Raw genomic sequence first — 24,947 nt, 5'->3', positions numbered from 1 at the left:
AACCTTAAACCATGGTGTCTCGTGTCTTTATTTATCCTGGTGGGGGGCAGGAACTCGCCACGCAATAGATATTTTGGCTGTTTACCCGACAGGTGAATGCAGCAATAGGGATTAACTACGTCTTTCCCCATTTATTACACCTGGGAAGACCCAAAGGCACTCAGCCTACTGACACACCCCATTATAGTGAGCGCATCAACTAACAAAAGTCTCCTGTTTAAATAGTGCATTGCATCCTAGGAGCTGCAGTTGCCCCTGTTGATGGCTAAAGTGTACAACCCCATCCACCACATTAGGCCTATGAGGCACCACTGAATTGTCTAAATAAATCCTGAGCGGAATCGAGCAAGCATTTGTGAGAAGCTCCCACTCCTGTTACCAACACAAACAAACCAGCCCCACACCACCTGTTTCCCTTCTCCCTCACCACATGGAACTTCCGGGCCCCACCCCACCTCCTGACCTCTAGCTGCAGCTGCTCCCTGCGTCTGTGGGTATCCCCTCTATCTCACCTACCATCAGATCAAGAGAGAGAAAGGAGTTGCTTTTTGCACTAGCTCAAGCCACCCAGAGAGTGTGCTTTTTCATCTTTGCATTTCTGCAATCTCAACCCCACCCTCTCCTTTCTATTCTGTTTTTTAATATTATTGTTATTGTTATTATTATTAATTCATCTCTGGCTTTTCAGGAGTGCTCATACACAGCGGAGTCTTTCATCACTACTGTATAATAGAACAGGAACTCTGTGCCAAGGACTGTTTTCTATTTTATTTTAAGGGTTTATAAAACAGTGTATGTAATTGAGTGAGTAAACTGAACGTTTTCTGGAGCCCCTGAGGGCTGGAGCTTCGTGGTGGTCCTGGGTTTTGGCCCTCGCCCCTTCTCTCTCTTCCCACACACCCTTTCTCCTCCTCCTCCTCCTCTTTTACAGCTTAGCTTTGCCATCACCAGCAGCAATCTGTCTGGAGCTAATTGAGCAAACAACAAGGAGATGCTTTCATATTCCCCCTGAAGGCAGGGCTCTCCAGTACAGATGCTGCCAGCGAATAGCTGCTGTCCGGTGGAGGAAAGCACTTTGTCATGAATGCCCGCTGCCATGATGGAGTTTTGCTGGGACTGAGTCATTTCTGTCCCTGTGTTTATTCAAATTGCAGTTTGATTGCAACAGAAGTTCATCAGCCTTCTAGATCCCAAGCTTTCTGTGAGGGGCGCTCTGTCTGTGTTTCCCAAGGAGTTTGCTTGTTGCAGCACTCCTCTGTTCCCAGCAGAAATTCCTGCGTAACAAGTGACACATTTTCCAAGCCATTCAGGTTGGAGCACCCAGAACAAATGGGCCAGGCAGTGCTCCCTCACCAAGCACTAATCAGACATTTTGATGTGGCTCTGGATCTGCCTGGCACAGATGCTCTCAGTCTGAAACAATTGTGCCAAGCAGAGCCCAAATTCTGGGACCCTTTTGAAAGCACCTTCTTTAATCCCTCTCTTTTCTTTGCGGCTTGAATGCATCTGTAACCTTGCCAATGGCAAATAAAAGACAGCCTGGTAAGAAAATTTTGAGGAGGTGGAGAATTTGCAAAACCCTATCTGGGTTTTAGAACAGGGTGCAGCCAGCTGAAAAGAACTGCCTCTCGACCCGGGACTGAAAACTCCCATAGAGCCCTTTTGTTTCTGCTAATTCTGGGCCCACTTCCGTACGGGGCTGACAGAAGAGGGTTCAGCTTCTTGCCAAAGGGAGGTTGGTCTGGGTGGGGTCGTACTGTGATTTAGTTTCTACAGCATTTCCTTCCTTTAGGCCAGTGTGACTCCACGCTGATTTCCAGATATACACCTGCCAGCTACAGCTGCTGGTTGCTCTCTGCCTTTGTTGCATGTGGCAGTGATTGATACTTGTAAGCACTCTCATTCAAGGCACCTTCTAATGTTTGGTTAGGTGCCTGCCTCAGACAGGAACAGATCATTTGTTTACTGTGCCTAACTTACCAAAGAATCTGTGCCCCTCCCCCTCAAAAATAAATAAATTCATTTCTAAATTGGATAAGGCATAGGTTTTAAATAACTCATTTTTTAAAATGTGTTTCTCTTTCTCTCTTACAGCTAAGCACATTAATGAAGTTATTATGGGTACTGAACAGCTGATGGAAATCTGAATTTGACAGATTTAAAAGAGGGTTTTCTGGCTGCCTGAGCTTATGGCATGGCTAGAGCCTGCAGTCCTGTTTCATGATCTGACTCCTAGCATCGTTGACACCGGTATCCTCTCCAGCTTTTAACTTCTTATTTACACCTTAATAAATAAATATTTACAAGAACATCTCTCTGTTTCCTCTGTGTGACTCTTCCCTCCCCCCCCCCCCGCCATATCCTCCCTCATTGACATGCATGCTGCCTTGCACAGGGTGATATTGGTTCCTGTAAATCCAGTGAATGCTGTGTGTTGCCAACCAAGCTAAGAGCAGGGACCACACAGATTGTACTCAGTCAAAAGAACAGCTTAGCTGATCTCACTGTGATGAAAGTGCCAACTTTCTGGGTTCCAGTACCTTAAAAAAGCAAGATAGTACAAGATGATTCAGTCTTAAAGCTAACTACGCAATGTTACAAAACAATTAAATAACAGTGGGAGGAGAAGCAGTAACTGCAAGGTGATGCACAGTGAGAAAAATATTCTCTGCTAAAAATCCACTTTGATTCTGAATTAACTAGTCTCACTCAGGCATCTGCGCCTATCATCCCTAAAATTGTCAGTACAAATCACTGCAGCCCTCAAAAGGCAAGCTGAATGTTGGGGAAAGGGGATAAAATATTTCAGAAACCATACATACATTAGCCCAGCAGTCAGTATACTGAGAATTGTTTAGGTGTCTGCTGACTCCACCTTAAAATAATATAATAAAACTGAAAGATCTACAGAAAAACAAGGTGGTCATGAGTATGGAATGCCTTCCAAAGCAGATCAGGATTCATCTCCTTCCAAGGGAAAAAAGTGGGGGACGATAATAGTATTTAAAATCATGAATGCCTGAGTTTTGGGATTCACTGCAAAAGGCGTGATTGTTTGCTTGCAGGACATGTTCACACTTACATAATTTTAAATTCTTAAGTATATTTGAGTGACAATAATCCAGTATCTGAATTGGCTCCATATGATCTTACTCCTTATTCATGGAAATGCACAGACACACAAGCTTTTAGAGCTGTGATCACACCATGTCAACATAATACAGCAGATAGGTCAAGGTTATATCAAGGTTTATAATTAAATGCCAGATTATACATGTATCTGAGAAAGAAGGACGTCTCACAATGATAAGGCCACAAGTAGTTGCTTTGGGGACCATACATTCAGTAAAAGCTCATGAAAGAGCCCTTCCAGGTGGGTAATTGTGTTTTTAAAATCATTTGCAAGCACTTGGTACCTGGTAGAATATATAATATGAACTAAGCTTTGCTCATAAACTCATGAGCACTTTATCCTTAAACCACTTATCAAACCACCTTGTGCAGATGTAAACCCAAATATTTTTCAAGCTTCCACATGATGAACAGTACCTGCATATGAATGGCTTAGCCCAGGCTATCTGCAATACCCTATTATTTCATATGAACCTGCCCAGGCCCTGAGATCTTCAGGGGGAGGCCATTCTCTCAGTCCCACCACCCTCACAGATGTGCTTGTGAGAATGCAGGAGAGGGCCTTCTTGGTGGCTGCTCCCTGACTTTGGAACTCTCTTCCTGGAATAAGTTAGACTGGCTCCTACCCTGTTGTCCTCTTCCTTTCTATTCAAACAGGCCTTTAGGAACTGCCTGTTTTTAAGGAAAGAGCTGCTGCTGTGATGTTTTTATTGTTGTTATTCATATTTTATATTATTGATTAATTACTTTTTAATGATTTCTGTGTTTTTAGCTTTTCTGTTTTAGCTGTATTTTGCACTTTTTTTGTAAGCCACCTTAAGTCCCAAGCCAGGGAAAAGGTGAGATATGATGACGATGATGATGATGATGATGAAGAAGAAGAAGAACAGTGGATGTTACAGTGGATATCAAAGGAAAATATACCCCACAGGCTAGCCATTTAGTGAACCAACTCCTGTTGTTTATCTTAAATTTTTGGCAAGCTTTGGCTTACCTCGGGGCATATATTACCATTCCTTTACTATCTTAAAGTGTATCCTGACCACTCAGAAGGTTTTTGTTCTGTTGTTAGTATTCACCTGACGATGGAGCACGCAGTACACCATTTCCTGTGCTTTGTCACTGTTTGCCTTCCCTTTGCTGATTTTGGCAGAAACTGAAAGCTTGAGTGCTTTATGTCACTGTTTTACAGTTCCACATTTAGTCACCTCTTTTAGGTTCATTGCATCAAAAACTGGTAGCACTTACTACCCTAAACTTTGTTATTAATTCCTTTAATTTATTTAATTAATTCGTATACTGCCCTTCATCTGAAAAGCTCAGGGTGGTTCATAGCATAAAAATACAAAATAAAAACACATAATAAAAACAACAACAAAGCAAAGCAATAAACCCCCTGCATAAGAATACCGAGACTATGCAGTGATTATGGATTCCATGAAACCAAGGGAATATTTTTTTTAATGGATGGAGGACAGGAGAGAAATGGTAAACCCGAGTCCAGTTTAAAATCTCTTAAGCCTCTTGAAGGTTAAATATTGATCTAAATGTGAGTATTACTATACTAGCATAGTCATGGTAAAAGAAGCTCCAGTGGAGTGGTATGCATCTAACCCTTTAGACAAAATAGTTTTATTTAAAACAAGACGCATGTCCTGTCAACCACAATTCAAAATACAATTCCAGGATCATGGTGCAAAATACAAGTTCTTGAACTTTTGTGTCTGAAAGAGGCTCTTCGCTTCTTAAAATGTTTGTTTCACAGGAATCTGACTAGCAGAACTCTTAAATTGCACATCTAAGCCTGGTTGTTTGGTCTCTACCAGATATTGGCCCAGAGGAATATTAGTTCATTTTCATTAGACAAAGTGATAAACATGATCCTGATCTTTTTTTCCCCTAAGGGGAGCAGCATTTTTTTCCCCCATTTAACACAGGAGAATCAAAATTATAAGCCTACCCTGCCCATTCCTTCATAAATTAAAAATAACCACATTAAAGAACTGGCTCCAAATGGAAAGATGTGAAGCAGCAGCTGTCTAAGATGAAAGGCTGCCTGTCTCTCCACATGCAGCCCTGTGCAGCTCTTTGGTCCTCCTATATGGCCCAAGTTAACCCTGCATCTAAGTCCTTATGAACTGCTCCAGCATCTAATGTCACATTGCACTTGTGGAAAAGAATGCAGAAGGATAACTTTGTTCCACAAATACCCAGAGAAAACTTCAGCACCCCATTATCTTTTTAAAATGTAACTAGCGATAGAACTCAAGGTACCAACATATTGGACTATTCTGGGACATCCTGTGAGGAGGTTAAAAAACAAAAGCATGCCCACATAGTAAAGGCATTTAGATGTATGTCTGCATAGCACTGATATTGCCATAAATTGTGAGATCTGTCTAAAGTTCAGGTTAGTGGATTGGGCAGAAGTCTGCAGATCGCAACCTCCATTTTAAAAACTTAACATTTTACTTTAAAAAATAGAGAATCTCATCCCTTGCCCCTTTGTGTTATTCTACTGTAACCCAATGTTGCTCTACTTCATACATAGCCAGATAACCCAGATCATATTCTCATTCATTCTATAACTTTGGGGCTTGCTAAGTACAAAATGTGCATTGCTTGCATTTGCTGGAAATGGTTCTCATGCATTTAAGCCTGTGTATTCGCATAGAAGCAGCAGTTGGGAAAAGATCAACCTTTCCCACTCTCCTAAGTGAATTTACTGAGAAAATCACAAAGGTGTGGTAAAATCACAAAGGTGTGCTGATCTTAGGTGACACAATATGTCTGTCTTTTGTATGCAAGTATCCTGAATACAAAATGTAAATTGAGGAGTTGGCATCGTAGTTTTTTGCAAGGTCTTTGTTCCTATGATAACTCCCCATATCTATATCAGATGTTATCTCCTTGTCTTCATAATCCTGTTTTGCTTAGTGTCGTGAGATGGGATGGGAAGCCTCAGTGAGCAGATTAGAACTGAGGTCCTCAATTCAAGTTTTCTGCTGCTTGCAAGTGCTACTGACTGCTGGAGGAACCGGCTTTTCCTTTTTGCCTTTTATGACCTGCAGGTGTTTGGGGCAAGATAAAAGTAGATTATCAAAGCACAGATTTGCTCTTGATGTAGTCACTGTGTGTGGCAGCAGTGCAATTATGAATAATTCCAAATAATGGTTCCTCTAGAAATCACAAGATAGCTGTTTTAATTTAACCCTCTAGTGATCTGGCAGTGAGATTCTGGGGTCTGCTCTGCACAAGGCTCACCTTACACATCCTTCAAGTAACAGAGGTGCTTCCTCTGGGTTCATGCTAATGTAGTTGTGTCTTGTAGCAGGCACCCTCCACACAGCTAGTTCCTGCTCCCTTGCATCCTAGCAGCCGCTTGCCTCAATCCTCTTCTAAGTGGAAACCATCAGCTCTTGAGTCCCTACAACTGCACAGATCTCTGCAAGGGAGTGGCTTCTCTAGTGGGCTGCTCTTGTACTGTAGTTATATCTTGTCTTTATCATTTTACTTATTGTGACCTATTTCCATCACACATCTTAAGCCATGATATGCCGTAGTTCACAGTACCTCCTTCAAAAAGCCCTGGGGCTCAAGCAGCCGCCCCCCCAAAAAAACACCTTCCGTTTCCAATATGCCTGTTGTACATTCTTGTAACACACACACACACACAGAGAGCGAGAGAGAGCGCAATCATTTTTAAGTTAGTGGAGCTACAAATGTGACCAACAGGTCCAATTTAAACATGAAATTATATGGCCACATTAAACTTAAAGAGCTCACACTTTGCTATCAACACACATGACTAGCACCACATTTCCTTTGGCACAAAGTGCCATGCAGGCAAATGAGTATCAAAAGAGGCAACAGCCATATCTTTACCTCTTTTTCCCTTTCCTGTTCTCATCCCTGCAGATCTGCATGAGGCCAAGTTTGAAAATGTGTCTATTACATGTGGCTGTACTCTTAAAATAGGCAGGATGAGGGCTGCAAGACTACCAATGCCACATCAGGTGTTTCCTCTTCAAGCACCATCTAGAAAAGCACTCTGCACTGTGATAAAAAATAGCTTGGCCCAAACGGACACACTTTTCTAGTGTAATGGGGTTTCCAGCTGTGGGGAAATCTCACGGATTGCTTGATTCCCCCAAAAGACCTGTAGACTGGCCATCAGAGCCTAAAGGTAGAGATCTCTCATCAGGGCCCAGGAGGGGGGAGATGGCCTCTAGTGTCAGTGGGTCCACACAGGATGGTGCAGGGAGTAGACCCATCTCCTCCCCTGTTTTATCCTTTTATTTTCATGGGACTGAAACTTTTTATCATCTGCGCTGTCCTTTCAGTAGTATCTAGTTTCTTGACATACATCTCAAAATGTGATTATAAGACCTGGAGACTGACTTACGGGTTCAGTTCTCTTCAGGGAAGTACTTCTTTCATTAGAAATGTACCCTGTAACTGCATTTGCATTGCATTTACAAGCCAACAGAGAAGAATTGTTCTCTAAATGCTGTGAGGCTCAAGAGATTCCAACATTTTTATAATAAAATCAACCATATCTTTGTTCTGGTGTGTCATACACAGCCTGTGTGTTCTGATAGATATGCCAGCCTATCTTGTGGCAGGCCAGTTTAACATTGTCAGACCAGTTATGAATGTGTTGGCTGAGATTCCTGTTAAGAATAGTGAAGATACAATAGCTACTCTGCTTTCTGGCAGGAGGGGCAGGGGAACATGGCAGATTGTGCATTTATCACTCTGTCTCTGGAGATGCCCATTTTCCAGCCTGGAAAACTAGATGACAATTTAAAAAATCTTGTTTGAACACAGCAGCAAACTCTAGATGTAATTTTAAAGCTAGATGTAAAACAAATCTTACCAATATGCTTTTGGCCCTGCTGGGTGTGTGGCCAAAACCAGCGGCGTTGTCAATTAATCGGTGCAATTTTGCTATGAGTGAATACCGTTTTCCTAAACACACTAATTGCTGGGAAGATATGATTTTCTTCATCTTAATGACATGCAGGGTTGTTATAGCTGAAGGTCTAGAAATCTGCATAGCTTCTATTATATCCCAAGGCACTGAGCTTTCTAGCACGGGATCTACAAAACATTATGCACATTACGCATATCTAAGCAAATTTGCAGCATCAATTACAAAATTCACATGCTTTGTTTCAGACCTTGAGTTACAAGGTTTAGTGCAGATATCCATATACACATGAATACATGCAGCCATACATTTATACCAACTCTAACTAAGCTGCCAACCCAGAGTGGTAGCCTTTCAAACATATCCCAGGAACTACATTTAGGAACGTAGGAAGTTGCCTAGCACTTAGTCAGGCTATGGAGCCATCTAGATCCTTATTATCCACCCTGACAAGCAGCAGCTTACAAGGTTTACCAGTGGGGTCCCTTCCAGTCCTATGTGGGAATGCTGGGGATTAAACCTGGAACCCTTTACATCCAAAGCTGAGGCTCCAACACTGAGTTATGGCCCAGGGCCATTTAAGTCAACGTGCACAACAGCCTAGTGGGATAGCTCAATTGATACAGCATGAGGCTCTTACTTTCAGGGTTGTGAGTTCAAGCCCCATGTTGGGCAAAAAATCCCTGAACTGCAGATGATTGGACTTGATGGTCATCATGGTCCCTTCCAACTCTACAGTTTTATTAAGTCAGTGTGCACAGCAGCTTCAGACAAGGGACACTTGCAGGTATCCAGTGTCCCAGCTCTACAAATGCAGTAAACTAGGGAGCTCAGAGCCTGCTCCAGCCCAGAAGAAGGGCATATGTGCTCAGCATTTCTTGGGAGAGCTTGGACAGTAGATGTTTTTGGACTTAACTGCTTTCCCTGCTCCCTGGCCAGAAGTACAAGAAAGCGGCCTTGAGGAAATGGCTCTGGCACGATATGTGTGTGTCTATGTGAGGGTGCACACCAGTTTCTGACCCCTTGCTGTCATTTAGAAGAAGAGGAGTTTGGATTTGATATCCTGCTTTATCACTACCCGAAGGAATATCAAAGCAGCTAACATTCTCCTTTCCCTTCCTCCCCCACAACAAACACTCTGTGAGGTGAGTGGGGCTGAGAGACTTCAAAGAAGTGTGACTAGCCCAAGGTCACCCAGCAGCTGCATGTGGAGGTTCACTAGATTACAAGTCTACCGCTCTTAACCACTACACCACACTACAACACAGCTGCCAAACCAAAGTTCAAACAGAGGCTTCTTCTGCCATTGTCAGGCTCTCAAGAGAGGTAGCACCTGTATACAGTGGTGCCTCGCAAGACGAAAAGAATCCGTTCTGTGATTCTCTTCATCTAGCGGTTTCTTCGTCTTGCGAAGCAAGCCCATTGACAGATTAGCGGATTAGCGCTATTAGCGGCTTTTAGCGGCTTATTGGATCAGCTGATAAGCGGCTTAGCGGCTTAGAAAAAGGGGGGGAGGGGAAAAAACCCGCAGGAACTCGCAAGACATTTTCGCCTTGCGAAGCAAGCCCATAGAAGATTCGTTTTGCGAAGCACCTCCAAAACGGAAAACTCTTTCGTCTAGCGAGTTTTCCGTCTTGCGAGGCATTCGTCTTGCGGGGCACCACTGTATACTCCTCTTCCCCAGTGCTGGTAACTCCAGTTAAGGAGTGTGGCTAATCCTGAAGTAGCAGGGTTTTACTTCATCTCCCAGGTTTGGCTTGCTGTTCTCATGAGAGGTAAAAATATTTATACATCAACAGACTATGTCCACACATGTGAGTACTTGGTAGGTATACCTGAGGAGGAATGACACTCTCCACTTTTCAGAACACTGTCTCTTAACATCCCTCTGATTAATCTGCATTTGAGAATACAGGTTACCTCCACATATGAGTGGCAGTGGGTCGAGAAATAACTGTTGCAGGCACAGCAGACCAGTGGATAGGCAAAGCTCATAAACAAATAGTGTGTTAAGGCAAACTTCGGGTTTATAAGGTACCAGAATTTCTGGGTGCCACATCAACTGGGATGCTTAAGGCTGTTTCAGTGCTGACCATTAAGATAAGAAAGCAAGGAGCTTGTGAGGCCTGCACTTGAGGGCAGCTGAGGAGCCTGCCATTGGGCCTTTATCATTCAAGGAAAACTGGAGGGGTTAGGGGATTTTCTTGGCTTTTGTATTTTAGCGGAAAGTAAAAGATCTGCCCCCTGGTTCCTTGCCCCCACCCCCCTTCCGCCCCCCACCTCAAGGAAAAGGACTAGCGTCTGGCCTTGTATGCATAAGCTAATCCTTTGTGCAACATCTAAATGGTTAATTGTGTTTGAGGAAGACGTACAGGCAAATGGGGGGGGGGGAGACCACCCAGCATGAAACAGACAAGAAAGAGCAATCTTTGCAATGTTTAACCAGGGAGAGAGCAAAGTTGTTTAAAAATATTTAATTTACAACATTCCACTCTGCTGATTATAAGCCAGGCAGCCAAGAAAACGCCACTGCGTGTGGGGAACCATCCAGGAAGTTTGCAACAAATTCCTTGGATTGTTTTTAATCTTCCTCTGTCAAGCGCTTTTTAACCCAACCACTGCTACACTTAGGTTGCCAGAGGCCAGTAAAATAAGAGCCCATGCCTTCCTTCTCAAGAATTGTGTTTTTATTTTATTTTAAGGAAGCCAGAGCAGAGAGGGAGCAAACAGAACAGACTACATCTATCATCTATCTATCTATCTATCTATCTATCTATCTATCTATCTATCTATCATCTATCTATCTATCTATCTATCACATTTATATTCTGCCTTTTTAACAAAGAGCTAAAGGTAGTGTTCATGGTTCTCCCCCCATTTCATTTAATCCTCACAACAACCCTGTGAGGTAGGTTAGGCTGAAAGGCAGTGACTTGCCCAAGTTCCCCCAGTGAGCTTTTCATAACACTTTTGGCCAAAGGTCTGTATCGCTTCACTAGCTGAATGAAAAGACTCTGCATCTTCTTTGGCCCTAAAGTGCCAGTTCTGTTACCTTTGCAATGTAATATCATGGTAGTACCTGTCATGCTCAAGTCCAATGGTAGAGTTACTGCCTTTCCACTCATTTCCACATCGGCAGGTTTTTGGACTTCTAGAGTGGTAAACTGTGTCACTGCTGATATGTATATGTGCATGTATTAATATATGGATGGATAGCCAGTGTAGTGTAGTGTTTAGAAAAGCAATAGCCAGCATCATGATCTCTTGAGGTTTTGGACTACAACTCCCATCAGCCACAGCTAGCACTGATGAGAATTGGAGGGCACCACATTGGCTACTCCTGGATAAGAGTGTCAGACTAGGACCAAGAAGATCCATGTTCAAATCCCTACTTTGGAAAGGAGCTCACTGGGTGTCTTTGGGCCAATCATTATCTTTCAACCTAATCTTCCTTACAGGGTAAAGATGAAGTAGGACAAGTTTGTTTGTTTGTTTGTTTGTTTGTTTGCATATTTATATACCACTGTATCATAAAGATATATCACAGTGGTTTATAATAATATAAAATCATAAAACCAAACAAAAAAATCATAAAGTTAAAAGCAAGTTAAAAGCAAAAAAGGAATTAAAAACAAACATCAATAATACTTATGCTGCCCTGATAATCCTGGATAATGTACTCTACCCAGAGGTAGGCTCACTCAGTCAGATCCGTTCACACATTGCAATCATAATGCTCCCATATTCTGCTGAAGGCAGAAGAGAAGACCTTGTGGTCAGTGGCTTTATTCAAGGCCACAGCCGGCCCTGCCATTAGGCAAAGGCAGCTGCCTTGAGAGGCAGCTGCTGAGTGCTGGGGGCGGGGAGCAGAGGCAGCAGCCCCTTCCAACCAAGGTAATTCGCCTCTGTTGAACAGCAGAGTGATATATGTGCCTCATATCCTACTCTATTCTTCCAAAAACTAGCCTGCTGTCTTCAATGGGACATTGTCATGCTGTTAGTGATGAAATACAAATTTAGTTGCCTGCCTGCTTGATTTCTGAATGTTGAATGATGGGTGCCATCTTGTCCTTGGCTTCATGCAGTAAGGCCGCACCCTGAAGGTCAAAGATGCCCAAGCAAGATCTGGTTGGCATAGGGTGTAGGCAGGGTGGGTGGGGAAAGATTGGCAAAACACAGTTTTGATAACAGATTTAATAGAACGATCACTCTGCCAAACAGGGAATGAAGCAAGATGTCTCATTCATTTCCTTGTCTCTACTTTTCTTCACATCCATACTGTACATTGAAAACACTCCTGTGCTACTTTAACAGTCATGGCCTACCCCCGCCCCCCAAATCCTGGGAACTGTAGTTGTTAAGGGTGCTGGGAATTGTTGCTTTATAAAGGGTCTCCTAATAACACTCAGCACCAACAAACTTGCAGTACCCAGAATTCTTCAGGGAGAGGCCATGACTGCTATAAGAGTGCTTTCCATATATGGTGAAGATGTGATTTCTGTCTCTCTCATCTAAGTAGAGGATTGTGGGAGAATCACTAACTTGCTTTCAGAAGCAGACAAAAGAGAAAAACTAGGAATAATAGGCTTACATGTGATGTAAATGGAGTGTGGTGAGTAGACAAAACGGAAAGTATTTATTTTACTGTCTTTATATCCCATCTTTGCTCCAAGGAAATTTTCCATTGCATCTACCTTTACCAGGCCAAGTCTAAGGTTGTGATATTGGCATACATAGGAACCTGCCTTATACAGAGGGAGGCTGACCTGCTGTCCAAAGGGAATGCCCATTGGAACGCCCTTTGATCCATCAGTTCCATGGGGGATACACTCAGATGGGAGCCCCTGTTGAAGACAAAACAGGTAAAGTGTGTCAACTCCAAACTGAGCTTTGGCCCTTGGTACAGAGCCAGATCCCAAACCTTACATTTCTTTCTCCAGAGAATATAGTCCCAGAAGCCATTAGAGCAGCAGCAACTACTCCTTCTTAGTGAGTTGTGCCTTGCCTCTCTCAGTGCCGGGGTCCCCTCCAATGATATCTGCCATAGGCACCAGAAGTTCAGTCTTGTCCAAGTGAGTTTGGTCAGCTTGTGGGGTCTATGGCAGCCCAATAACCTCTTTCCCAGAGCTCTGAGGCTTTGGGGAGTAAAAGGTCCAGCAGTCCTCTGGCTGGTCACTCCTTAGGACATCCTCATTTTACTTTTAACCCAGTGTGGTGTAGTGGTTAAGAGCGCTAGTCTCGTAATCTGGGCAACCGGGTTCGCATCTCCGCTCCTCCACATGCAGCTGCTGGGTGACCTTGGGCCAGTCACACTTCTTTGGAGTCTCTCAGCCCCACTCACCTCACAGAGTGTTTGTTGTGGGCGAGGAAGGGAAAGGAGAATGTCAGCCGCTTTGAGACTCCTTAAAGGGAGTGAAAGGTGGGATATCAAATCCAAACTCTTCTTCTTCTTCTTTTTTAACCTGTGTCTTTCCTGATGAAGGCTCAACTATATTTTTACTTCTTCACAAATTGTTTCTGGCATTATACATCTGTGTATGTTGCAGTTGGGATTTGTGATCTGTATTTTAACCTATTTTGCATTTTATGGAATGGTTTTATTGTGCCCCAGTTAGACACATCATTTTGAGTCGTAAGTAGGTAGGTAAATAAATATATGTTGGTTTTATTCCATACCCGTTCATTCCTTCTCTGTAGGTCAGAAACTCTTTGCTTCCCTCCCAGACCCACAGTAGAGATAACTTATCCCAGTTCCTGCTGTTCCACAAAACTGACAAGAACCTAGATATGCAGTGCAGTTCACAAGGCTAGCTTCCAGTTGTGAGTTAGGGTATCTCAGGGAATGATACCTACCAATTCCTAAAGTGCTTCCTGAATGTGTGCTAAATCACTGGGCATAATGATGGAAGAGGAGTGAATACAAAACGGGGTATAAGCAGCTTTAACCACTGTACCACCACACAGTAGAATAAAATTCAGACATGGTTGTGATGTGGGTTTACAGGGTAAACAGACAACATACATTAATGACAGGTCTCCAATCTATTGCTTCTCCAAGTAGGTCCAAAACCCTGGCGGTCTGCTGCCAGTCAGTGGGCCCTTTCATATGCTAGTGCATGCTGCTAAATCGCTGCCCTCCTGAAGCTGGGAGCAACAAACCACAAGCCTTCGCTTCCCATGGCATATGAACCAGCACTCATGGTTTGTTCAAAACACGATTTGAAAGCAATGAACAAACCTTGGTTAACCATTGTGGTATGTTTGGAGCAGGGGGCAAACCCACAAGTGCTGCTTCAGATGTCATAGTAAGCCAAGTCTTGTTTGTTCCTCCCAGTTTGAGGAAGCGTGGAGTAAAATGGGAGTGATTCAGCAGCATGGACTAGCACTCTGCTTGTTCACAGTAAGCCATGGTTTGTGGCTTTCTGCAACATGCCGACAGGACCACTGACTGGTAGCAGTTCTCCATGTTTGTGGCTGACCATGAGGCATGAGCACAGCCAGGGTAATGGAGACAATGAGTCAGGTGGACAAATGGGTATGTCATATGGCACCTTCCTATTCATCTTTCAGTGTTCTTGTAGAGGCCTGTTCTGCTGTTTGCCTTGTCGAAGGGTCATCTCAAGCTAATTGCTGTCACAGGCAAGGTACGTGGAGAGACCATTCATGTGACATAGTAAGGACTTTGTTAGGTTATTCTGTAAGCCCCATGAGTTGTTTAATGACTGACACTAAGCAAGAGATTTGTTCTTCTTTGTTTGACTCTCTGAGCCAGGCCTTTAGGTCCCTCTTAGTCTTAGACATAGAGACCAGCCTTAGGAGCATGATAGACTGGGCAGAGATAGCAATGTGGCTTTCAAGAATACTCTGCTTGTGTCTGAATTCTGTTCTGCCTGAGCTAACTTTATAAAGACTTTTTGGCTGCTGATGTGAGAGGGTTTGGTTTGTCAAGTCTAAACATTCTGATCAGAGCTGTTGTCATGGTAGGAGTCTGGATACCTCAGGCAAATTTGGGGCTTCATTCCTGAATTTCCTTTTTCTTTCCTTCTTCACCCTTCTCCCTTCCCCTCAAAGTCTCTAGGCAATTTACACATGCAGATAGAAGGGCAGGCAAAATTCTATGCAATTCCTCACTAATTAGTAATACCATTATTTATTAATTATATATTTGTTTATATTTGTCAGATGCCTCATAAATAAGTTCTCCGGACATAATCAGCAAATAAATGAAAAGCATAATAGCACCATAAAAATTCAGACTGTAACTTAAACATCTAGCCAAAAGAACAACAAAATAAAATACAATACAACTCCACAGGAGCTAAAAAAACAACCGGCAAATATAGAAGTACATAAAGACCACTAAGACTATCACAGGGACTAAAAAGAAAACCAAACACATGATATTAAATGGCTTGAGAGAACAGAAAAGTCTTAAGCCTGATGCCAAAAAGAGAACATGGATGCCAGAGAAGGCAAACTTCCACAGGGAACACTTTCTGCCACTGAAAAGACCCTCTCTCTCCCTCTCATGACCACCCTCACAACTTTGGGTTGAGGGGGCACCTGGAAAAGGGCACCCATAGATGAGTTCACCATATAGACAGAAAGAGGCGTCCCTTCAAGTCCCAAGGCCCCGGATTGTGTAGGCCTTTTAGGCCAAAACCAGCACTTTGAATTAGGAGAGTGAGGATGAGAAAAGTGTGATATATTATGTTCATAAAGTCTGGTCCCAATTAACACTCTCACAGCCATATTTGGCATCTGCTGAAGCTTCCCGACTGACTCCAGAGACACACAGCCCCACCCACAAACACATTCTAATAATCCAAATGAGAAGCTACCAACGCACGAAAGCTTTCACACACACACCTATATTTGCGTCAATCCTCTTCCCTCAGACTTTTGGCTGTGGGTAGGATCCCAATGATAAGTGGCATAATTCAGGATGCTCCATCTTGACTAGTTCTTTTCCTTGCTTCACCTGAATGTTTTCAGGCCTGAGACTTCTCAGTGTCTGGATTCTAGTTGGTCCTCCACAGGTTTGAAGCAATCCCTGGCCTTGCCATCCTACCCAACAGGTAAATAACTTGGATTCCCAGCTGAACCACTGCCCTTTCCTCAGGCATTTTGCTGGTGAGCTGCTCATTCACAGAGATTGCCAGCAGCTCTGTGTGTGTGCGTGTTGTGGATCCTGGCTGCAAGTTGTGTAGCTGAGCTCAGTTTGTGTAGTGGTAACCTTGCCTGACACTGTCGATTGCTTGCTTGGCAGCCTTTAAAAGTGTTTTCCTTCTGTTAATTAACTCCTGGTGGGAGCCAGAGACTTCCTTGTTTCTAGCAGTGGCCTATTAAGAGCAGGGAGCACTGGGACACTGGTGAACCGCTGTGGGTTTGGCCTGCTCTCTTCTTCATGGCTGAGAAGGCCTGAGGTGAGTGCTGGGCAGCTTGTGATGATGCAGCCAACTTCAGTAGTTACTAGGTAGAAGAAGGCTTGGAATAAAGGGGTGTCTGTCCAGGTGCCAAGGTTACAACCACCTTGCCAGCCAACTCAAACCTTCACGCTTCCCATGACGCAAGAGCCTGAGCCAATTTAGTTTCCCCCTGTTCAGCATGGAATCACAGAGGTTTGTTTCTTCACTGTGAACGCATCAGAAAGAGCATGGCTAGTGGAGGCCCAACTCTGCCATCACTCCCCTGATGTCTCCTCTGCTCAGCAGCCACAGCACCTATTGTACACATATACACGCTGCTGCCCCCAGTGAGACTCCTATATGGGGGCTTTTCATACAACCACAGGAAGCTGCATTGTATTGAGTCAGATCATAGGTCCATCTGTCTAAACCTTGTCTACGCTGCCTGGCTCTCCAGTGTTGTAAATAAAAATATGCCCACCAGAATTTCAGGCAGTGTTTACCATAACTTCCAGGCTTACCTTACAAATTTCTCCTTTCTTTTGCTTTAGATCAATACTCTCCTCCCAGCATCTCTCCAAACTGAAAGGAGATAAATCACCATCTTGTAATTTCTTCTACAATGTCCTAGGGTGGGAAGGGGGAGGGGAGGTAGCCTCTCCCACTTTCATTTTCACTCTTACTCTGCCTCCTTCCTGATATTCAAAGGGTGGGGGGTTCTAATTGCCATAGTCAAATAGCTGTCTTTGATTCCTGCATCACACTTTTCTAGCACAGGAACTTTCTTCTTCCTTTTGCTATCATCATGTGTTTATTTGTATGACACTGTTCCACAAAACTGTACCCAAAGTGGCTCACAACATAGCAAATGAACCCAAGTATAAGAATTCAAAAAACACATAATCAGCCTTTGATCTTTTGGCAACCTACTTAACTTTAGATTCATTGCTGTCTTGCAGCCAGACATGATGCAGAGATACATGGCCAGTTTCCAGTAATGCCCAGCAGGAAACTTCCCAATTTGTGACCTCTAACCTTCAGCTGTTCCTGCGATTCCACCATGCTGCCAGGTTCCATCCAAGTTTCTGAATGAAAATTCCAAATAGCATGGTAAGGCAAATTTTCATATCAGTTTCTTGTATAATATTCCTTCATGAGCATATTTTATGTTCAGAGGTGGTCCCAGCTCATTTATTACCTAGGGCTGAATGAGGTTCAGAATATATCTAATGGTGGCCAGCAGCTTCCCCTAGTGGGAGTGCCAATGGGCTCTCACATGCCTGGGCCCAGACATCATTCAGCCCCCAAGATACATCTTTATAGCACTCAACCAATGTCTCCAGCTGTCTTACTGATTTTTCCTGCAGAGAAAAAGACCCTTGCCAAGCTGACCAGAGGCAGGGTAATTCTGGAGGGCCAGGGGCCAAATGGCTCCTCCCCCTTGCTTGCATGCCACAAAAGCAGCCCCTCACCCCACAGATCTCTCTCCACAAAAGGTGGCCAGTGGAGCTTGGATGGAGACAGAGCCATGAGAAGAAGAAGAAGAAGAAGAAGAAGGAGGAGGAGGAGGAGGAGGAGGAGGAGGAGGAGGAGGCTGGATGGATTTGTAGCTTTTGCTTGAGAAGGGGGGAATTCCTGCTCCTTCCTTACTGCCATCACTGGAGCCAATTGCCTTGTCACCACTTCCAGAGACAGCCGTAGATCCATTCCAGCCTTTTTATTCTGCTTGCATCTCTCTCTGTCTGCTTCCCTTGACCCCCAGTTTTTAAAAAACATTAGGGGGGGTGAGCACACCCCCTTTGCATGTCTATCCCTAACCCAGGGACAAATCCTGACCAGGTTGAAGTCAGGCTGCCTAGTCATCAATGAAGATGGGTCTGCTATTGCTCTGTACTGCCGTGTATCCAGGCCATCAGAATAATCCCTTTTCCACCTCTGCCCAGGACTCTGATGTCACAGCCACTTAGTCTGATCTGCAAACATCGTGGGCTGACACCTTGTTAAACACTCACAGGGGGTCGTGCTTCCAGGCCTTTTCCTGACCTGCTTTCTTTTTGCCCGCTGCAAAGTTTCAGTTGGCAGGCACTTCCCTTGCACTATTAGGTGTCATTCGAGGAACAAGGCACCCAGATCACTTACAAATTAATTTGGAGTTAAAACTACAGAAAATTAGGAACATGTTGCTTTGCAGACTTGGCTAGCTCTCAAGATAAATACATGGAAAACTCCTTCATTTGTAACTTTGCTCTGTGAAAAAGGGGGGGGGAGTCACAAGCATTCCTGCTTCCTGTCTCTTAACTGTTGTCAAGGCCTTCAACAGCTGTTTAATGGTCTGAGGCCTTACTTCCCAAGGAAAACTGAAGCAAACAAACAAAGGATTGGAATTATTTTCCTTGGGGCCAAATTAAGCTAAATAAAACTGATGAAGCACACAATCTGAAACCCTTGTCAACCATTAGTTTTGCAGGAGAGTCGCCTTGAGGAGCTGGCCCTTTCCCCCTGCCAAAAAAAAAAAAGTCCTACTAGCAAGTTCTGTTTCCACAGTCATCACTTTGTCTTCATTGCTTTCTCACTTCTGGGTTGTCAGCTGAGGAGCCACTCTTAAAAAGACCAAATTCTACCCAGCAGGCCTCTGGTTTTAAACCTCCAATCTAAAAGCCAATTTAATTGGTAATCATCATGCCAACCAATACAGGGTTAGAGTAGTGCTCAGTCAGCATAGACTGACGTGCCCTGGTGTGCACAGTCATAGGTTGTAATGGTATCATAATACCACAGCAGGGCAATTCAGCCTTTCTATGCTTGGCACAATTGTTATTGCCAGATGCAGAGCTGTGGCATTGTGCATGTAGCTGGTACAACAGGGCACAAAACCTGAAAATGGTTCTGCCACCACGGAGCTAGCTACATAGCCACAAACCTGTACAATTAATTATTGCTGGTAAGATGTTGTTATGAGTACAGTAGGCCTTCCCACTTGCCTCAATTTGTCTGTCCCTATAATCCATACCTAGGTTACTATGCATATCTACCCAAATATTGGAGGGTTGGGTGTCACTGGTCTACAAAAATATATCAAAGGACGCATTGCATTGGTGGGCTCAATTATGAGCACAATTTTAATGTCGGCACCCTCATAATGTTTTGCCATGCTGTACCCAGTAAATGGGACGCGGATGGTGCTGTGGGTTAAACCACAGAGCCTAGGACTTGCTGATCAGAAGGTCGGCGGTTCAAATCCATGCGACGGGGTGAGCTCCCATTGCTCGGCCCCAGCTCCTGCCAACCTAGCAGTTTGAAAGCACCTCAAAGTGCAAGTAGATAAATAGGTACTGCTCCGGCGGGAAGGTAAACAGTATTTCCGTGCGCTGCTCTGGCTCGCCAGAAGCGGCTTAGTCATGCTGGCCAATACGCCGGCTCCCTTGGCCAATAATGCGAGATGAGTGCCGCAACCCCAGAGTCGGCCACGACTGGACCTAATGGTCAGGGGTCCCTTTACCTAGTAAATATCTACTAGGTTCAATACATCTTTTTGTTAGAATCATAGAATTATAGAGCTGGAAGGGACCACAAGGATCATCTAGTCCAACTCCTTGCAATGCAGAAATCTTTTGCCCAACATGGAGCTTGATATTATTACTATTATTATTACATTTATATCCCACCTTTCCTGCCAGGAGTTTAATAGTTCTTCCCCTTCTCATTTTATCCTCACAACACCCCTATGAGGCAGGTTAGGCTGAGAGGCAGTGAATGACCCAAAGTCACTTTGTGAGCTTCATGGCTGAGTGAGGATTTGAACTCTGGTCTTCCAAACCCTAGCCTGACACTGTAACCACTATACCACACTGGTTATCTATGTTTCTGTATGTATCATACAACACTTTCCATTTTACTCTTCTTGCCACTAAATATATTATCACAACCAGTGCTGTCTAGAACAATTCCTCTGTATGCATCTATCTACACCCTGAGGTCAATGGGAGAGGCCCTTCTATGCCCTGTGAGAATGGGAATGCATAATCGGGCCTTCTCAATCATCAGCACCCACTCTAGTCACTGCCCCAGAATATTTGCCTCTCTTTACCTCTTCGAGTGTGTTCAGATGGCAAGTTTAAATAGTTTTGTTTCATGGTACTGTCAACGTTTTTAATATTGACCATGTTTTATCTTGTTCTTAAATCTATTTAAGCTTCTCTGAGGACCCTGTGTTGTTGCAAGTGTGCAATATAAATATTTAATAAATAAGTAAAATAAACTCAGAATTCCATGCTAGGATCTAAGCAGGCAAAATAAGCTACACTAGGATGGCTCTGGAAAGGCCATGTTTTATGTCTTGCTATTACATGGCAAATTTCCTCCTTAAAAGGGCTCTATTGGTCTCTGCAGTCTGACAGTCTTACTGACCGTGGAGCATATGACACAGTCAATGGTCCCCAATGGTGGCTGGTGTCCACGTGGACTGGCAGGGCAGATGGCAGGGAGATTGACAGTAGGTGGCGCCATAGCCAACAACAGGCAGAGCCACCTCATTCTAGTTTTGTCCCCATCCCCTCTTCCCTGCTGAGTTTTACAAAGGCAACACTAAGATTAAGGAAGAGGAAGCTGATCACCCAAGGCTGCCCTCTGGGCTGGTTGAAGGTAAGAAGGCAGGCAAGTGGGAGCTGACTGATAGCTCACTAAGGTTGGTGGGGAAGTGCCCCCATTTGCCTTAATGGACTAGCCACTGCTGAATTGGCCTCTGATTCTAAGAGAGAAATCTAGAGACCTTGTATTCCCCCTGCCGTGTGTGTGTGTGTGTGTGTGTGTGTGTGTGTGTGTGTGTGTGTGTGTGTGTACCAGTCAATAGATGTCTGGAGGGCAATGTGTGTGCATGCCTGAAGGGTACATGCATCCATGCTTGAGGCATGTATGTGTGTGCAAAGCAGGTTGGACCGACTGCTGTGTGCTGGGACTGTGAGTGGGCGAGTTCCCTGCTCCTGCTGTCCTCTCCCTCCCCATCTCCTCCCCCTCCTCAGTTCAATGCCCTACTGCAAAGAACTGCGCCTCTATTGTTTCTCTCATGCAGATTTTGGGGTGTGAGGAGAGGAGGAGTGAGAAGGGAAGAGCAGGGACAAGATAAAAGCTTTGCTCTCGCCTCACCAGGCAGAGGCAGAGCCCACCCAAGTTTCAAGGCGTTCGCTCAGACGTCTGACCTCTGTGCCTGCAGAAGGTGCTTTCTTACATTTTCAACGGTGCTTCTGAATTGCAATTTCCTCCCTCGCAAACAGGACTTGGTATGAAAGGGACTACAGGGATGCATCCCATTCCCTCCTCCGTGATGCTATTTCTCTGTTGAGAAAGCCATGAAGAAGAAGAAAGAACTAGAAAGACCAAGCCTCTAATCATGTATTGAGCAGTGCTGCTGCCGCCTTGTGTGCCCCATTACCTGTTTATAATCTCCCCTACAAACCCTTTCTGCGCTACAGATTCTTCTTTGGGGCTTCCAAGCTGAATGTTGCATTAATGTAATCATTCTGACAGCCGGGTAGATTTCTGCATCTTGTAAGAGTTGTTACTTTATGAGTCCCAGAGAATGCAAGATGCCCCAAAATGGATGAGGTGCTTCTGTGTCCTTCCCAGTTTCATGCCACGGACCCTGCTTACAGCATATCCTTACCATGCAGGTTGGGTCAATAAAAGCACTAATCTCACTGGTCCTGACAGATCCTGGGCTCCTTCCAGAAGCTGTGCAACCACAAGTCCTGCTTAACCCATCTGGCATCACCTTTCCCACCATTTCATTGCCAGATTCAGAATGTTGGACATCTAGACAGTGCAGTGAAAGGAGATTTATTTATAAATATGCACGGAAAGAGAGAGCATAAGTTAGTCTTGGGCCAGCTTTTTCTTCTTCTTTTTTGCCTCTCACCTTTATACAGTCAGAGCTTAAGAGGATCAGGCTGGCACTCACAGAGCCACTCTTGGTCAGAGTAAAACCTTACTTAAAGGCTGGAAATTATTTAGAAAAGGGTTATTCAGACCAACAAAGCTATCTGTGCTAAAGGGTGACTGAACCTCGTTCCTCTAAGACATACCAAATCCAGATGGAGTTCATCAACGCCAGCCTCCCCTACCCCTGCTATTTCAGCTATGAATGCCCTCCCCCATATCCAGTTTATGCTGGTGCCACTAAGTAAAGGGCATTAAAGATTAACTGGCCCAAACCCCCAGTTTGGAAAACTCCAACAAAGTCCATCTTGTCCAGTTTTATTTTGCTACTCTCTGCCTAGTACTCAAATTTATCAAGTTGATCTGTTTTTTGAAATGTTTGAGATCCCTCCAAATATCACTCTGTCTTCAGATTTTATAAACATGCTCACAGTGTGCTCATCCAAATCACAATGAAAACATTTAACACACAGGGCCCCCCCATTGTTTCTGTGGGACATTATTTGGCATCCTTTTCCAAAAGGGTGTGGCACTTTGTACGCCAGAGAGACCATTAACTCTCTGTAGTAGTGCCAGTTTCATTAGAAGTTCTTTGCCTGTTCTTGCATAAAATGAGCAAGCATCCTTCATGTGCTTCCTAATATTTAAAACACTGAAGAAGAAACCATGTTCTGCTGAGTACAGAAAGCAGCCCTTTTAGGGACTCAGAGGTGATATTCCTAAACTGTAGCTGCCTGCAATACACGTGGTCAATTTCCCCACCACAGTCTTGGGACAAAAAAGTTTTGCAGGTGTATGTCATATTTTATCCTGAGAAGCCTCAAGAAGCATGACTAGCACAACTCCATTCTGAAACATTGGAAGCAGAGCAGAATCAAGGGACATTATTGCTCCATCATCTCTGGACGACACCCCTAATTTTGGATTGCTCTGCTCTTTGTAGCAGTTAATAGAACAGACACTGACATTTTGATTTGGAAGATGTGCTTGCAGTGATTTGTCTAGACCTGCTCACATGTGAAGGCAGGATAAATAATACAGATTGGGAATTTGGGAGTGATCTGGAGGATACAGGATGGGTCCCATTCCATGGGAGGTGTGTGAGGCGGGAAAGAAAGAAAGAAAGAAAGAAAGAAAGAAAGAAAGAAAGAGGGAGAAAGAGGGGGTTCTCTCTGAAACTCCCCTCCCCAAACAAGGAAGTTTCTCTCCTATCACTATCAGTGCAGTGAAACTGACTGAGGAGTGTCTCTACTCTGCCCCTCTGCATCTTCAACCAGGCTGCCCCCCCCCTTGCACAAATCCACCGCAGGAAAAGAAAAGCCCCCAAAGAAGACAAAAGAGCCTGTTTTGGCCATGCCACCTGCTATCCCCTACCCTACAATACCGCCTTAAAAACTGGACAAACAAAAGGCCTTAAAATCTTAAAGGGGCCCATTCATTAGGGTGACAAAAGGGGAAAGAAATACATTATCATAATTAATCCTGCGGCTGGCGGTGGGTGGCGAGGCCCTCTGTCTCCCAAGGTGGCAGTGGCGGTCATGTCACCAACTCCTGCACTAATGTACACTGGGCAGGCAAAGCAGGATGTGAAATAAACCCCCAGTGGATGAGTGCAGGTTTGTCTTCTCTTTGCCTGCCCCCACCTCTGCTTCCCCCCACTGATGTATATTGATTCCTTCCCAAGTGCCTGCCCCCCCTTTCCCTTGCTACCCATCAAGTCATCCCTGTTTTGCAGGGCTGGAACAGCCTGCATTTGTCTGTGCCTTGTTCCTCACGTGCACAGACACACAAGCATTGTGACCCTCCCTTCCAGTCACAGCTGAAGAAATGCCTCTCACCTTCTCTGGCTCCTTAGACAGGGCAGGAATGTCTTCCTGGGAAGCTGTCAAAAATCTGCCTGTAGCCCAAACTCTATATATTGGTTATTTCAGGAAAATGCAGAAAACGCTCTAGCAGTCCTCTGCCAAACCATCCATCCATCTCCACCTACTCAGCTTCCAGGGCTAGAACTATAATAATGCATCTCTAGACCATCTACATTAATAGAAGTTCTCCCAGCAGCATGCAGACACAGAAGAACAAAGTCCCACTTAATGCATGATATGGGAGATACAAGCCCCCACTGAAACTGAGTTCTAAATGTGCTTTTTTGGGGTTATGTTCATGTAAGCTATTATTTATTGCTCACCTTAAATTTGTTCTTTTTTTCACATTTCCTTAGTTCAGCAGTATTTCGTTAACTTGCAATTGGCTACTGTTTTTCTTGCTGCTTCTGCTAAATTTTAAACCTGCACCTCATATATGGCTTAATATTAGTGGGGGCAAGTTGCATTTCTACCTTCCCTGCATAAATCCTAAAGGTACAAAAGCTCTGCCCTCTATGGCAGGTTCCTCTAGGGCCTATGATGGGGAGGGGGGAATCTTCCTACTGTAGCATTAACACCTGCTAGGTTTTGCCAGGCCTGAGCACTGAGTGGGCTCCTTTAGGATTCTAAAAGAAGAATGTAAGAAGTACTTTAATCCACTGCACCTTTTTTCTTCAA

The 24,947-nt window shown here is 44.2% G+C and overlaps 2 protein-coding genes and 1 long non-coding RNA gene across 6 annotated transcripts in view; 2 read left to right on the top strand and 1 right to left on the bottom strand.

Moving 5' to 3' along the window:
- Positions 1-2,311, top strand: part of EIF2B3 (eukaryotic translation initiation factor 2B subunit gamma) — an 87,783-nt gene extending 85,472 nt beyond the window's left edge. For all 3 annotated transcript variants that reach the window (XM_083509672.1, XM_083509674.1, XM_083509673.1), the window contains exon 12: positions 2,095-2,311. In XM_083509672.1, the coding sequence (XP_083365798.1) occupies positions 2,095-2,147 (53 nt within the window). In that variant the 3' untranslated portion in view covers positions 2,148-2,311. The remainder of the gene's footprint in view (positions 1-2,094) is intronic.
- The window catches only part of LOC310709736, a 33,464-nt gene extending 16,540 nt beyond the window's left edge, over positions 1-16,924 (bottom strand). The window contains exons 1-3 of one of the 2 annotated variants that reach the window (XR_014527659.1): positions 15,659-15,922; positions 12,832-12,909; positions 3,170-6,197 (exon numbers count right to left, since the gene is read on the bottom strand). This is a non-coding gene — a long non-coding RNA (uncharacterized lncRNA). The other variant, XR_014527658.1, reaches the window with a different exon arrangement.
- Positions 12,779-24,947, top strand: part of PTCH2 (patched 2) — a 76,721-nt gene continuing 64,552 nt past the window's right edge. The window contains exons 1-3 of the mRNA XM_083509523.1: positions 12,779-12,927; positions 14,647-14,709; positions 17,433-17,583. The gene's annotated coding sequence lies outside the window, so the exon portion shown is untranslated. The remainder of the gene's footprint in view (positions 12,928-14,646; positions 14,710-17,432; positions 17,584-24,947) is intronic.

This window comes from Podarcis liolepis (genome assembly GCF_965112155.1).
Source record: "Podarcis liolepis genome assembly, chromosome: 6".
Taxonomy (NCBI): Eukaryota; Metazoa; Chordata; class Lepidosauria; order Squamata; family Lacertidae; genus Podarcis; species Podarcis liolepis.
The sequence above is the reverse complement of the archived record's forward strand: the minus strand, read 5'-3'. Positions and strand labels throughout refer to the sequence as shown.